Source organism: Mytilus trossulus, chromosome 4 (genome assembly GCF_036588685.1).
Source record: "Mytilus trossulus isolate FHL-02 chromosome 4, PNRI_Mtr1.1.1.hap1, whole genome shotgun sequence".
NCBI lineage: Eukaryota > Metazoa > Mollusca > Bivalvia > Mytilida > Mytilidae > Mytilus > Mytilus trossulus.
In genome coordinates this window covers 51,279,508-51,294,767 of record NC_086376.1, presented here as the reverse complement: position 1 = coordinate 51,294,767, position 15,260 = coordinate 51,279,508, and the positions used below count along the sequence as shown (strand labels likewise).

Sequence of the window (15,260 nt, the reverse complement as noted above, 5' to 3'; positions counted from 1 at the left end):
ACTAAACAGGAGTTTTTTCAAAATTGTAAAAATTAAAATCGCATTTAAATCTAAAATGACAAAATCGAATAATAAATGCATGCAATAATTTCTGAATTTACTGTACTGAAAGGAAGACAAAATACTGAAATATTCCAAGAATGCAAACAACTCAGTTCTATTTGTTTTGAAGAGAAAAAATTAAAAATGATAGAATCTTTAAAAATTAAATTTTGATGCATGAAGTATTATAATTTAAATGTTGAAATTAAAATAGCAACACCTTAATATGTAAATTTTGCAAAATTTCAAAGTCTAGGGACCATGGCTGATGGGTTGGTCCAAAAAATATCCATGTCAATGATATTACAACTTCCTATCAAATACCATTGACTTACCATTATTGATTCCCCTTAAAGTGACTTATTCTCAAACTTTAACAAATATTGATACAGACACTGGAATCCCCATCTATAATCTCCAAACCTTAGCAAGTTTGTCAATTCTAGTCAATAAACATCTATTTGTTTTAGATCATGTAAAAATGTTTGATAATATATTGTCTATGTAATTAATTTTAGGATATAGTGGAAGACTGCCAGTTAGACCAAAGATCTTACTGATAGCCACACATGCTGACAAAGAGAGATGTCCTAAGAATTCTCGAGGAGAACATACAGCCACAGACAATATGAGAACGGTATATAACAGAGCCCAGGAGATGTTTGGATCAGATATAGAGCTAGTGGACAGGATATTTATAATGGATGCCCATGCTGCCTCATCTCACGATATGAAGGCCATTAAACATCAGCTGGGTTTGGTCAAAGGTCAAATTTCAAAAGTAAGTGTACTTTAATTCAACTTACAATAATTGTATATACATGTAACTGTAGATTCATCTTTTGTTCAATAAGTGACAAAAAAATACTATGGATTAATAGTTTTAATTCCTTGCATACAAATTTTTAATTCCTTGCATACAAATTATCATGGATTTCATGGGTATAGAAAACCATGAAATTAAGTATTTAGTTATGAATAGATTTTCTATAGACCTTTACACCAAATTAGTCATAACCACCAAATTTATCAGTTATTCACAAAAATACATTTTTTTCTCAATCCACTAAAATTAAAATAAAACCCACAAAATCACTATTAATTTTTTTTAAAGGGATGTGTTCAGATGTGCTCAAACCATTAAAGACTTGCTGTGTTATGTAACTTTGTGTTATAATAGACATAAAAGGACAGAAAGCTATCCAAGATAAATGAGTGATACATTTGTTAAGCTGTAAACACACAAATAATGGGTTTGAATACACATTTGTTGGTCAATAATGCAGGATATAAAGACTCAGACTGCATTTATGTCTTCTCATTTTCAGGATTTACCAAAGTCCAGTAGATTTTTTGATGCCATGGTGCTACAGTTAGTGTCATGGAGAAGAGCATCTTCATCATTTCCTGTATTATCATGGCAACAGTTTATTGATTATGTGAGGGCAAAGGTCAATCCGTTGGCTGGTGATGAACACATGAAGCATTTGGTTAAACAGTTACAGTTTACAGGAGAGGTGAGTGTCCTCTTGATAATAAACACATTTTTTAGGACACAAATTTCAACACTTTGAAATATAATTAAGAAATTTTGGTTTACAAATTATAGCTTGAAGATCTTTGGTACCAAGTTTAATATTGGTAAGCTCTACTGTGTGCTTTTTCTCCTTTCTGCTGTCTGCCTCTACATTGTTTGGTAATGCAGGATAACAAATCATGTTATTCTGTGACTTCTTCCAAAGAAAAGAAAAATACTGTCTCACAGAGAAATTGTTTGATTTATCTTAATAAAAGGAGTAGTTGCCAATGTGACAGTAACAAATGCCACGAAAAGTCACCCAGAGTGTCAACTGGTGTTGACAATACAATGTACAAACTAGAAACATTCCAGCAAGGACCCTGTTTGTACTTTTTTCTGTGAGGCGCAAAATTAATATTTAGTACTGATTCAGACAAAGCAATACAAGTTCTCCAAAATTTTAACAATAGGAATCCAACCGGGATATATGTTTTATCAGCACTATGATTTTTTTCATGTCTTTTGTTGGAAATTAGTAATTTAGAAAAAAAAACAGTTTAATCCAGGGCTTCCAAAAGATATTTGAGCCAGCCAGACAAAACACATTTAATATCTGATCAGGATTTTAATCCCTTATTAAAGACTTATTTAAGTCGCAAAAGACAATTATGGTATAAATCAGATGGCCATCCCAATGATTGACATTAGGTTAAATTGGAGTGCATCATTCGAAGAGTGCACATCGACGTGCTCTTATCTGCCTTAGACTCTTAATTTGTGTAAAATGATGTTGTCAAAAACTTTTTACTTTCGTTTTCAAATTACATTTTCCTAAACTGGATGTTGACTTGACAATGGTAAAACATGGTCCAGAAACGGATACGTAAAATCCGTATACGTTTACAAAGCACGACTGATTGAAGAAGCTCTTTCCACGTTATTTCTTCAACAAAATACTTGAAATGAATGTTAGATACAGCTATCAATGATAATTTTAACATTTTTGAAGAAACGTAGGATGCATAATTAAATTTCACAACTGTGCACATGCGCACACGTGTTCTAGTTTGTACAACTTAGTTCTGATGATTTTTCATTTAAAACCTTTCTAAATTTTTCATCAAATCATGTTTATAAACATATTTCTTATGACTAAATCAAACTGCTGAAATGTAAGAAAATAACTTTGAATAGACTGATCAATTTATTTGATGTACGGTACTGAAAATAGTTTACCTGTCACCTGAACATGTAGATTTCAGCTGTCTAATAACTAATTAGCCCTGATTAAAATCAGAAAGTATTGAACTAGGGTTTGTTTTGATAGTAATTAATCATGTCACTTTTATGACCGGAAAAGTGTGGATGTTATATATTAAAGGAAAAATGTTGGGTCAAAAAGATCATGAATTATGTTAAAATGACTGTCTCTTAAGAAAGCCTTGAAAACTAAAAAGTAGATGACCATTTCATGCTTTGCCCAGCTGGACTTTTACCGGACATTATACAAATTTCCGGAATATATGACCGTTTTGGAAGCCTTGGTTTAATCTGCAACTATGATACCAGGAATATTTTGAATACCTTTTCATACATATGTGTTTAGTTGAGAGCCCTGGTGTAGTTGTTAGTGCATCTGACTACTAACACAAAGGTTTCTGTTTTTGGCTCTCCATTGACACCATTTGCAAGTATTGTCTTGAGGAAATGGTGATAGTCCGTTGGAAGGGGACGATAAATGGCTGACCCATGTTAAGAGAGAGCCAAATCTCTTGCAGGTTAAAGACACCCTTGTAGATTTTGAAAAAGAGCAGGCTAATGCTGCTACAAGGCAGCACTCGCACCCGCAAAGTGGAAAGGGATTAATATATGTTGCAAAACTTGTTTCCCAATCCACTATAAATAAATATGTTTAAATTAAAAAATATGAGTTCAGTTCACCTATAAAGTCATTTACAAATATATACTTGTTTGTTTCAGGTAATCTATCTTGAAAGTGACTCAGGCCAAGATCTTGTTGTACTAAATCCACACTGGCTCTGTAGTGATATTATAGGAAATCTGATTTCACACGAGAAAATCATCCAGTCTCGCATCACTGGCTGTTTTACGGTAGATGATTTCCAGTTGATGTATCCAGAGACTGATGCCTTAGACTTGCTACAAGTTTTAGAAACATTGGAAGTCTGTACTCGGTGTGACTCTGAAGATGAAATTGAATATGAATTCCCATGTCTAAATTTTGTAGAAACTTTAAATGGTCTCTGGCAGAGAGATACAAAAAGGTTTGGAGATGGTGTATATGGTGGGGTTCGAATACAGTCAAGTCCATTTTATGTGAACCAGTTGGTTCATTTGTTTCCAAGGGTACAGGTACTTTTACGACGGACGGTTCTCCATGAGACTGAAGATCCTGAGGCTGAGTTGTATCAGTGGCATTATGGGTCTAAATACTGTTGTGCTGATTTAGAAGGAATGATAAGTATGGACCCCATGTTTGACTGTATTGAAATCAAAGTAAGAGGACCTAGTGATAAGAGAACACAAATTTTCTATTTTCTAGAGGATTTTATCAATGTGGTAGAACAAGTGATACTTAATGTATGTCCTGGAGTTTGTACTGAACGACATATTCTTAGTAGTCAGGAACTTAAGGACCACCATCGAAATGTCCGTGCATATTCACCAAAGGAAATGATAAAGATGCAGTTAGAGAAAAAGACATGCTTGACTCTGTGTGATTCAAAACAGGAAGAATTTTCAGACATTGTTTGCATGGGTTCAAACGAAATAGTCCAAAATATCTGTCTCGGAGTAGATTTACCTGTATCTCATTTAACAATACATTCACGACAACGCCTTGCTCAAGTGCTCGATCCTGCCGATAAGATGGGTCGGGATTGGTGTCTTTTAGCCGTTTTGTTAGGTCTTGAACATTTACTTCCTGTTTTAGATACTATTGACGGAAGCATAGAAAGTAAGACAGACAAAGTGTTAGTTGAATGGTCAAAGGTGTGTACTAATCCAACCATTGGTCAGTTGATATTGAAATTAAAAGAACTTCATCGTGAGGATGCTATCGAAGTTTTACTGCAGTCAGGACCTATATTTAAAGTAGTGGTTTATGACGATCATAGTACTGACGATAGCCAGGTAGCAGGCCCCACGGGGACTGATTCAACAAATACATTGTCCAATGTATCCAGATGACTAAGAGAGTCACATTAGATCTTTTACAATTACTAATTTACAATGTTTATTCAGTATCATTATCAAATATATATGTAAAATTTAATACTGAATGCCACACATTTGGAGTATTTTCTTATGGGTAAAAGAGAAAAAATATGTTTTTTGCTGTTTTTTACACAGCCAAGTATTTTTTAGAGAAAATAACTAATCAAAACGATCAAGCAATTGTATAAAAGTCCCAATCCAGATAAACATTCAAGTTGTTCAAATATTGAAAGGATCAATGCTTAAGACATTTTTTTATATTCACTATGTATATTTTGTTCATGGCATTGGTCAGTTTTTGTACTTTAAAACATTCCTCTACCACCAGTTTTGACAATCCTTTAGAAAATGTGTAAACATTATATTATTGGAAAAAAGTTTATTTTCTTCATACTTTGAATGTATAATTTTATATTTTGCATTTTTACTAAATGAATTGCTGCATTGAACCACCCAAGTATTTATAGGCTTTAGATTTCATAAATTGTTACATAGTAAAATAAATTAAAAAAATGACATATTCTTATCTTAAATAGTGTACTTTTGTTTTGGTTATTAGACCAACCCCAATTTTTAGCATTTCCAAAAAAATAGAAAGTTGAGAGTAACATTCTTTGGAGTAAACTATAATGGTTTTGTTCTGTAGCATAAAGAATAGAGACAAAGGTCAAAGTATAGTTGATTAGAATTTAAAGCAAGTATACAAATTACAATATGAAATTTGAGTTTTGGTTTTAAAAAGACGTTAAGGTGTGCCTACATTCTAATTTGAACAAGAATGACTTTTCAAGATTAATAATTTTGTACATTTGATTAGCATGGAAAGATAAAAATCAGTCTAAAGTAAAACTTCAAATAGTTCAAAACTTATTTTAGCTTTTTCTCATTTGTGCCTTATTGCATATATTTGAACCATTTCTGTCTAGCTAAACCAAATGTTTTTTTTTTTTAGTTTTATAAAGCTTAAAACTTGCTTTATTTCATCAATGCTTTATGTCTACCAATGTATAATCCTACCTCATTTACATAATTCATAATAGAACCAAGGGCCAAGTGAGCTTTTCTCATCACTTGGCGTCCGTCGTCCGTCGTCGTCCTCCGTCGTCGTCGTCCGTCGTCGTTAACTTTTACAAAAATCTTCTCCTCTGAAACTACTGGGCCAAATCAAACCAAACTTGGCCACAATCATCATTGGGGTATCTAGTTTCAAAAATGTGTGGCGTGACCCGGTCAACCAACCAAGATGGCTGCCACGGCTAAAAATAGAACATAGGGGTAAAATGCAGTTTTTGGCTTATAACTCAAAAACCAAAGCATTTAGAGCAAATCTGACATGGGGGTAAAAATGTTAATCAGGTCAAGATCTATCTGCCCTGAAATTTTCAGATGAATCGGTCAATCGGTTGTTGGGTTGCTGCCCCTGAATTGGTAATTTTGAAGAAATTTTGCTGTTTTTGGTTATTATCTTGAATATTATTATAGTTAGAGATAAACTGTAAACAGCAATAATGTTCAGCAAAGTAAGATCTACAAATAAGTCAACATGACCAAAATGGTCAGTTGACCCGTTTAGGAGTTATTGCCCTTTATAGTCAATTTTTAACCATTTTTCGTTAATTAAAGTAATCTTTTACAAAAATCTTCTCCTCTGAAACTACTTGGCCAAATTAATCCAAACTTGGCCACAATCATCTTTGGGGTATCTAGTTTAAAAAATGTGTGGCGTGACCTGGTCAACCAACCAAGATGGCCGCCACGGCTAAAAATAGAACAAAGGGGTAAAATGCAGTTTTTGGCTTATAACTCAAAAACCAAAGCATTTTGAGGAAATCTGACATGGGATAAAAATGTTTATCAGGTCAAGATCTATCTGCCCTAAAATTTTCAGATGAATCGGTCAATCGGTTGTTGGGTTGCTGCCCCTGAATTGGTAATTTTGAGGAAATTTTGCTGTTTTTGGTTATTATCTTGAATATTATTATAGATAGAGATAAACTGTAAACAGCAATAATGTTCAGCAAAGTAAGATCTACAAATAAGTCAACATGACCAAAATGGTCAGTTGACCCCTTTAGGAGTTATTGCCCTTTATAGTCAATCTTTAACCATTTTTCATAAATCTAAGTAATCTTTTACAAAATCTCCTGAAACTACTAGGCCACAATCATCTTTGGGGTATCTAGTTTGAAAAATGTGTCCGATGACCTGGCCATTCAACCAAGATGGCCGCCACGGCTAAAAATAGAACATAGGGGTAAAATGCAGTTTTTTGCTTATAACTATGAAACCAAAGCATCTAGAGCAAATCTGACAAGAAGTTAAATTGTTAATCAAGTCAATATCTATCTTCCCTGAATTTTTCAGATGAATTGGACAACTGGTTGTTGGGTTGCTGCCCTCCAATTGGTAATTTTTAAAGAAATTTTGCCGTTTTTGGTTATCTTGAATACTATTATAGATAGCGATAAACTGTAAACAGCAATAATGTTCAGCAAAGTAAGATCTACAAATAAGTCAACATGACCTAAATGGTCAATTGACCACTTAAGGAGTTATTGCCCTTTATAGTCAATTTCTAACAATTTTCATTAATTTGGTAAATTTATGTAAATTTTTACCAAATATAGTTCTCTGTTACTAATGGGCAAAGTTCATGATAGATATAATTGTAAGAAGCAAAATTGTTCAGTAAAGTAAGAACTTCAAACACATCACCATCACCAAAATACAATTTTGTCATGAATCCATTTGTGTCCTTTGTTTAATATGCACATAGACCAAGGTGAGCGACACAGGCTCTTTAGAGCCTCTAGTTATTTTACTTGAATCTCACCTTGTAATGTATTAGGTGGTGAGAATTATATGACTAGTCTTATTACAATCTTCTTCATTTGAGCTACTTCAGATAGAAATCGAACTTATGCAAATGAATATTTGCCATTATCAATGCATCTGTTAAATTATTTCTGGTTGAAAAAAATCTGTATGCAAAGTCTGTAACTGTTTGGAAATTGAGTTGATATAAAAACCTTTCGTTTTTCTTACACCAATCTTAGTCTTATACATATACATGTATACATGCATTTGCAATTTGGCAAAAGGTCAATTTCTATCATACGCAGTTCATTTTATATTTAGTCATTTTAGTACAAAGTATCAAAGTATTGTTAAAGGGTAAGCGTTTTTTTCCTTCTTTAGAAAACATTTCTGATGACCTTTTTCAAAACCATATAAAAAAACTACAAAAGTTTTTTTCTTTTGAATTCCAATAACACTTGGAACACCATGTGACTTTTCTGTAACTGTAAGTCATATAGTCATATATTAAAATTTACCTTAGTAAAGAGATACAACCACAAGTGAAGTTAACTTAGACCCCAATAAATAACAGTTTGTGTGTGAAGATGATATTGAACCAGTTACCATGTAAGAAGGACATTATGTTTTATATTATTGCAACTTAAAATACAGAAACCATATATTTACATTAAGCATGCTACTGAGAGGTCTTTCAGAAACTAATATTTTGGGATTGTAATGATGTATAATTTTTAATAATAAATAATTATTTGATATTCAACCTAAAATAATGATATGTGTGATTTTTTTACTTGTTTGTGGATGAGTTTTTAAGGTGGCCTTACTACTATATCACTAGTGGTTGACACCGTTGTGATTTGGAATCCTGCATGTAAAAGGTGCACTTGACTCCAATCTCAATTGACAAGGATTGTCAGTTTTCCTACAGAAGGTTGTGGTTCTCTCTGGCTTCCTCCTCAAATTTAAACTTAAAAGCCAATTCATCAATCAATCAAATATTTGTTTGTAGTAATGATACTAGTATCTTAGAAGAATGTAGGATTCTGCAGTTCTTCATCTTTTACAATTTAAGATGAATACTTTCAACTTGGATATGTAGAAAGGTAAACATGAGTATGACAGCAACCTTACAATTATTTTATTAGGGTGAAAACCATACCAGTAAGGCTTTACACACTTAAATGTCTGACTTGTTAGTTTTTGTCAAGCCTGTGACTGACTTTTGTTGAAGAAGCTTGACATACGGATAGTGATCCGGTGGCGTCGTTAGCTAATTTCTTTAAAACTTTTTCATTTTCATTTTCATGGTTCAATGACTGCTTGAATAAAAAGTCAAGATTTTTTGTAATGTTAATTTCTTTCCTACTATGAGTAATAGGAAAACTACATTTATTATGTGCTAACCTTGCAAGGTCCTCTTGCCTGTCAAACAGTTTTCATCTGATCTTGACCACATTTCATGGATCAGTGAACAAGGTTTAGTTTTTGTGGTCAGGTCCATATATCAGATACTATATTTGGTGTATGGAATTATTGTAAGGTGTACATGTCCAACTGGCAGGTGTCATGTGACCTTGAACTAGTGGTCAATATGTTACGTTTTTGAGTTTTGGTCTTTTTTTCTTAAACTATATGCAATAGATCAACTATAATTATTGTATAGAAGAATTGTAAGGTGTATATGTCTGTCTTGCAGGTATCATCTGACCTTGATCTCATTTTCATGGTTCATTGGTTAATGTTAAGTTTTCATGGTTAATAGATATAGGAAGATGTGGTATGAGTGCCAATGAGACAATTCTCCATCCAAGTAACAATTTATAAAAGTAAACCATTATAGGTCAAGGTACAATCTTCAACACAGAGCCTAGGCTCAAACCCAACAGCAATCTATAAAGTCTAATCTATATAAAAACGAGAAAAAAAGAAACATGTATGAACTTCATAAACAGACGACAAGCACTGTACATCAGAATCCTGACTTAGTACAGGTGCAAACATATGCAGCGTATTTAACGTTTTAATGGTACCAAACCTTCTCCCTTTTATGAAACAATAGTATAACATCACAACATAGAAAGACACACTATAAAATATCAATTGGAAGGCTTAACTCAATCAAAAACTGCAAATAAACACACAATGAACGAATAAATTTGATCTGTGATACCCGAATACAAATACAAAGTTAACAAAAATTATAAGGGATAAATAATTAAGGTAAAAAGTAAACAGGTTAATTATGTTTCTTAGATACTATAAGCAATAGGTCAACTATATTTAATGCATAACATAACGGTACCCAGATTGCACCGAGTACCCAAATTGCACCTATTTAGCAAAAATAGCAGCGGGAATCTTACAAGATTTCCTAGAGACTAAACAATTTGTATTTTTATGATTTGATACTATGCATGTCTTTCAACATAGGTAAACATATTTAGATATACGCATAACGTTCACAGTATTTATCAACAGGTGAAGTGTTTACTGAAAAAGCAAAATGTACCATAAGGTCGCCATGCGACGTCATCAAAGCGTCATCTTTTTAAAATTAGCAAATACAATATGTTTCAAGTATTCATTTCTTAAATAATGAAGAGTAAGCATGGACAAATATCCAATTGTTCAAAATATTTGAAAAAATTAAACAAAAGCTCTGTTACTCGACTTTTGACGATGTGAATTTAAGAATGGATGCAATTTGGGTACTCCTCATTTCAGAATCATTGATGGTTTGGAGGTTAGTTCAGACCAATTTTTCTATGATTCCATATGGATTGAAAATCAAATTGGTGTACCTATATAATAAAGAAGGATAGGGCTACAAAATAAACACTAAATGGAAATTGTCTTGATCATAAAAAAACGTAGTTAAAAAAACTGTCAAAATAGGTACAATTCGTCACGTTAGATTAATTTTAAGGTGTACATGTCTACCTGGGATGGTTTTTCTTGTTTGGTTTATCTGACCTTGACCACATTCTCTTGGATCAAGTTAAGTTTATGTGATCTTGTAGGAAAGCTTTTTATTTAAGACAATCAACATAAAACCAATGGTTTGTAAGGAAGGCAAGAAATTTTAGCTTGCACAAATCTTGTTGACATGTATACATTGTTTTTACTAAATTCATCAAGCAAAGAATGTTTAAAAAAAACAGGCAGAGTGCCATATACATGTGATACATGGGGGGTTTCAGATTTTATCTAAAATTGGCCTAGTAGAAGCAATAAATGAATACTGCTCAAAAAATAATTTTGAGTGGGAAAATATGAGTGGTTGCCATGGTAACAGACACACAATTTTTTGGTTGTTAAGCGTTGTAAAATCTTTCAAAAATCAGCTAAATCACCACATTTCAGAGCCTGATTATGAATAGAATCATGCATTTTTCATATGTAACATTGATAGAACTTGGTTTAAGCTTCATTTTAGTGAAGATTGCATGTCAACCAAATTTGTAAATTTTGCGAAAAAATTTGGATATTTCGAAATTATCAAATTTTCTCTGGTGTTTTTCAGAAAAGTGCAAATGTGTTCAGAGTAGTTAGCACTGTAGTTATGATGTTTGGATACTACTTTACCAAATTTTTCCTTGGATACCGTTCATTTGCAGAATATTGCAGTTTAAGAGCTAAAAATGTCCTGAATTGTTTTATAACTTATAAGAAAATACATAAAAGCTAACGCAAACTTTAAATTACTATCGTCAAGTGTTGTTGACTTCAATTGTTATCACGGAAAGACTTATTATCCATAGCAACATCCACTAAAAAACTGCATAAATAGAAATTTATGTAAAAAAATATATAAATAGAGGGTGTTATTTTCAAATTGGAATATGACTTCAATCTTTTCTTCACTCACAGTCTTGTCTGAGTTTTTTTCTTCAGATTGTTCAATAAATGTAATATGTAATGAAACATTGAGGTTGGGGGGCTTGGAAAAAGGGTTGAGGGGGGTATGTTGATTTTTTAAAATGTTGCATACAAGTAGACAATTGAAAAGATAATTGCGTTTCGTCGTCCGAAGACACATTGGTTTTCGCACTTTAACTTTAGTTTAAGTTAATAGATTAGAAATCTATGAAATTTAAACACAAGGTTAATTACCACAAAGGGAAGGTTGGGAATGATTTTGAGAGTTTTGGTCCAAACAGTTTAGGAATGAGGGGCCAAAAAAAAGGGCCCATTTAGGCATTTTTCTTGGTTTTCACACATACTTTAGTATAAGTAAATATAAATCTATGAAATTCAAACACAAGGTTTATGAACGCAACAGAAAGGTTGGGATTGATTTTTGGAGTTCTGGTCCCAACAGTTTAGGAATTAGGAGCCAAAAAGGGGCCCAATTAAGCATTTTTCTTGGTTTTTCGCACCATCAATTTAGGATAAGTAAATAGAAATCTATGAAATTTAAACACAAGGTTTATGACCATAAAAGGAAGGTTGTAATTGATTTTGGAAGTCCATCTACTAGTAAAATACGGAAAAATGAAAATAAATATTTGAGAAATTTTGCCCTGGATATTGTATTTTGGACATGAAGAAGCTTCTGTCCCAATTTCCAGTAATTCAATTATGTTTGACAATGATTTTGATGTTAAACAAAACTTTAACCACAGAATGAACCTAAAAGCTGACTCTGTCGGTGCAAGGATTTGTATAGTTAGAACTATACAAATCCTTGGTATAAGGTAAAACTTTATGATACCATATGGTCTAGGTGTTGATTGACTTTTATTTTTATGACCTAAGATCAGTGCCTAGAGATATAGTAATGAAATAGCACCCGTACCTTCTTGAATATATAGATGATCTGCTTAAGTGAACACAGCTTGAATCTTCAATCCCAATTTTATTTTTATCACGTCCCTTATACAGCTATATAGTGCACAGAAAACTCATCCTTTCTGCATTTTTTTCTCTAAAAAAATAATTGTTTACAAGAATGTGTCCATAGTAAAATTGAGAAAGGAAATGGGGAATGTGCCAAAGCCGTTCGGAAGGCCACCCATGAGTCTTCAATGTAGCGAGAAACTCCCGCACCGGAGGCGTCCTTCAGCTGCATGGCCCCTTAAAAAATATGTATACTAGTTCAATGATAATGGACGTCATACTAAACCCCAAATTATTCACTTGAAACTAAAACTAAAAATCATACAGGACTAACAAAGGCCAGAGGTTCCTGACTTGGGACAGGCGCAAAATTGCGGCGAGGTTAAACATGTCTCAACCCTCCCCCTTTACCTCTAGCCAATGTAGAAAAATAAACGCATAGACGCAACGTCAGATATTGCTACCATTTAGTTTAACAGAAAAATGACGTTAAATTCTTCTTGCTTTCCTTTTTGGGTAAATGCAAAGTATAACACACAAGTATAAATTAATGCCGTGAGAATCCAATCCAGTATGATTTTATAATTAGCATAGGCTATTCAATTTTACTGCTAGTAATTAGGTGTTTTGGAGGAATATTGCTGCATTATATATTCAACCCGAGTATGATTAATTGCAATACTCATATAAGAAGACCCTATATCAATATTGAACGAATAACAATGACACTGGGGTAAAGCTGATGACCGTAACTGCATTCACGGTCATTCCAAGATGTCGGACGAAAAATTAGGTCAGTATTTGTATTGTCTGTTATTCCCTCGCCAAGGTTCGGACGTACACGTAAACATGACCCAGCTACGCCACTGGTTAAGGTGTTTCTACATCATTTTCTTTACAAAGCATACATTGGTACGATGTAAATTTATAAAAGATTCACACGCAAGTCACAAATCTCTACCGAGGAACGTGTATAGAACGGGAAATTGGATTTGAAAAATTCGCTAAGATGACCGTAAATCATCTTTAAAATATTTTCAAGATGACCGTAACATATAATAAGGATGACCGTCATTGGTGAAATGATGACCGTAATTTATAAAGGATGACCGTAACTTTCATAGTATAACCGTCATTTCTAAGAAATATCCGTATTTGTATTACCTTTTTTGTATCAAATAATTAATCGTGTTGGTGTAAGACGTATTTATAAGACAACATTATCATAATGGTAGACAAAAATAAGACGTGCTTCCAATACATGGTTCGTCATATGTAGCATCCAACTACAAGCCAAAAGATTTTTTTTATTTCTGAGATTCCTTTTAACTTTATATAATAAATACAGCTTTTTAAAAATGCCAAAAAGACAATGGATGTACAGCCAAATTGCCCATTTATATTATATCGTTTCAACTACCATTGCAGATGTTAGGTTTTTTTTTATTTCAGATACGTACATGTGTTATCAATTTTCCACTTGCAAGTTCACCTCATCTAATGTAGACAAATCAAGATTTTATTCTGCCCCTCTGGAACCATACACTGGGATGGGCTCAATTACCGGATATTCATAATGTTAAAGGTTCGTCTGAGGGAATTGAAAAATATGGCCGTTTCTACACACACATATCTATTAAGAGAACTGACAAACTGATGCATCTAGGAACGTATTAAGGATTATGCACCCTTGTGTTGCTTCAATGCTAAACATATGGAAATTTTATAGAAATTCCACAGCCTTTATCCTTGTTCTATCATATTTGGCAATTTGATGACCGATAGATATAGGATTATTGCATGCAGTGATAGCATTGATGTCCTTAAAACAAGTTTATTAATGTAGTTATTGGTTCAGTAGAACAAATAAAAATATGGACCAAATCAAGGACAGCTTTTTGGGTGCGCTCGACTTTAGTTACTCTGCACGAGGTATTTTGAAATTTACAGGTTGGTTAGAACTTTTTGAAAAAAATAAACACTTAGCACAGAAAACAGAAAAGCAAGTGAGTAATCTATGTTTCAAATTTTATAACAAAAATCTCTTTATTAAAGGCTGTGAATTTTCTATAAAAATCTTGGTTAATTTGCCACAAAGTACTCTTTTTTCAATTAAATGCAATGCAACAGTAAATAATAATGCTTTCAAGTTTGCATCAAGTATATGTTTAAAATGGACTGTATCTATTATTCATTATATCTGTAGTTTTGATACAATTGATGTTTAAAAAAAAATCGTACAAAAGTGGCTACAGAAGGGTACATAAACCTTTAAGCATGGCAGGACCTTTATATATGTAAAAGTTATATAAAGTCTATGTTTGAGAAAAAAAACTAACTTACCTGTTTTTTTAGTTGCATTTTTTTTAGATATGCAGAAGATATCAAAATAAACAATAATACGAGTTTCATTTGATAAGGTGCACTCAGTTACACAGTTAAATTCACCTATTGTTTGCAGTGTCTATTGTTTCTAGTGTCCATTTAAATCAAAACTACTTACAACATCGATTATACTATTTACTATCATTTTCATATAAACTCAAAATTCGCCAAATAGTTAAAAAGAACTAACCGAGCCCCTATTGCGACAAACTCAACAAATACAATGCATACAAATATGGATATTTCTTTCAATTGACGGTCATCCTTTTAAATTTAGTCATTCTTTATAAATTACGGTCATCCTTAACAATTTACGGTCATCTTTTAACCAATTACGGTCAGCCTTTTTATGAATCGCTATCTTGATTACGATTTACGGTCATCCTAGTGAATTTTTCAAATCCAAATTCCCGTTGTA

General features: G+C 32.7%; 1 protein-coding gene across 3 annotated transcripts in view; it reads left to right on the top strand.

Annotated features, from left to right (window-relative positions):
* LOC134715480 (death-associated protein kinase 1-like) overlaps window positions 1–5,395 on the top strand; it is a 107,110-nt gene extending 101,715 nt beyond the window's left edge. For all 3 annotated transcript variants that reach the window (XM_063577681.1, XM_063577680.1, XM_063577682.1), the window contains 3 exons: window positions 561–823; window positions 1,371–1,559; window positions 3,542–5,395. In XM_063577681.1, coding sequence (XP_063433751.1) covers window positions 561–823; window positions 1,371–1,559; window positions 3,542–4,771 — 1,682 coding nt within the window. In that variant the 3' untranslated portion in view covers window positions 4,772–5,395. The remainder of the gene's footprint in view (window positions 1–560; window positions 824–1,370; window positions 1,560–3,541) is intronic.
* Window positions 5,396–15,260: the final 9,865 nt, after the last annotated feature.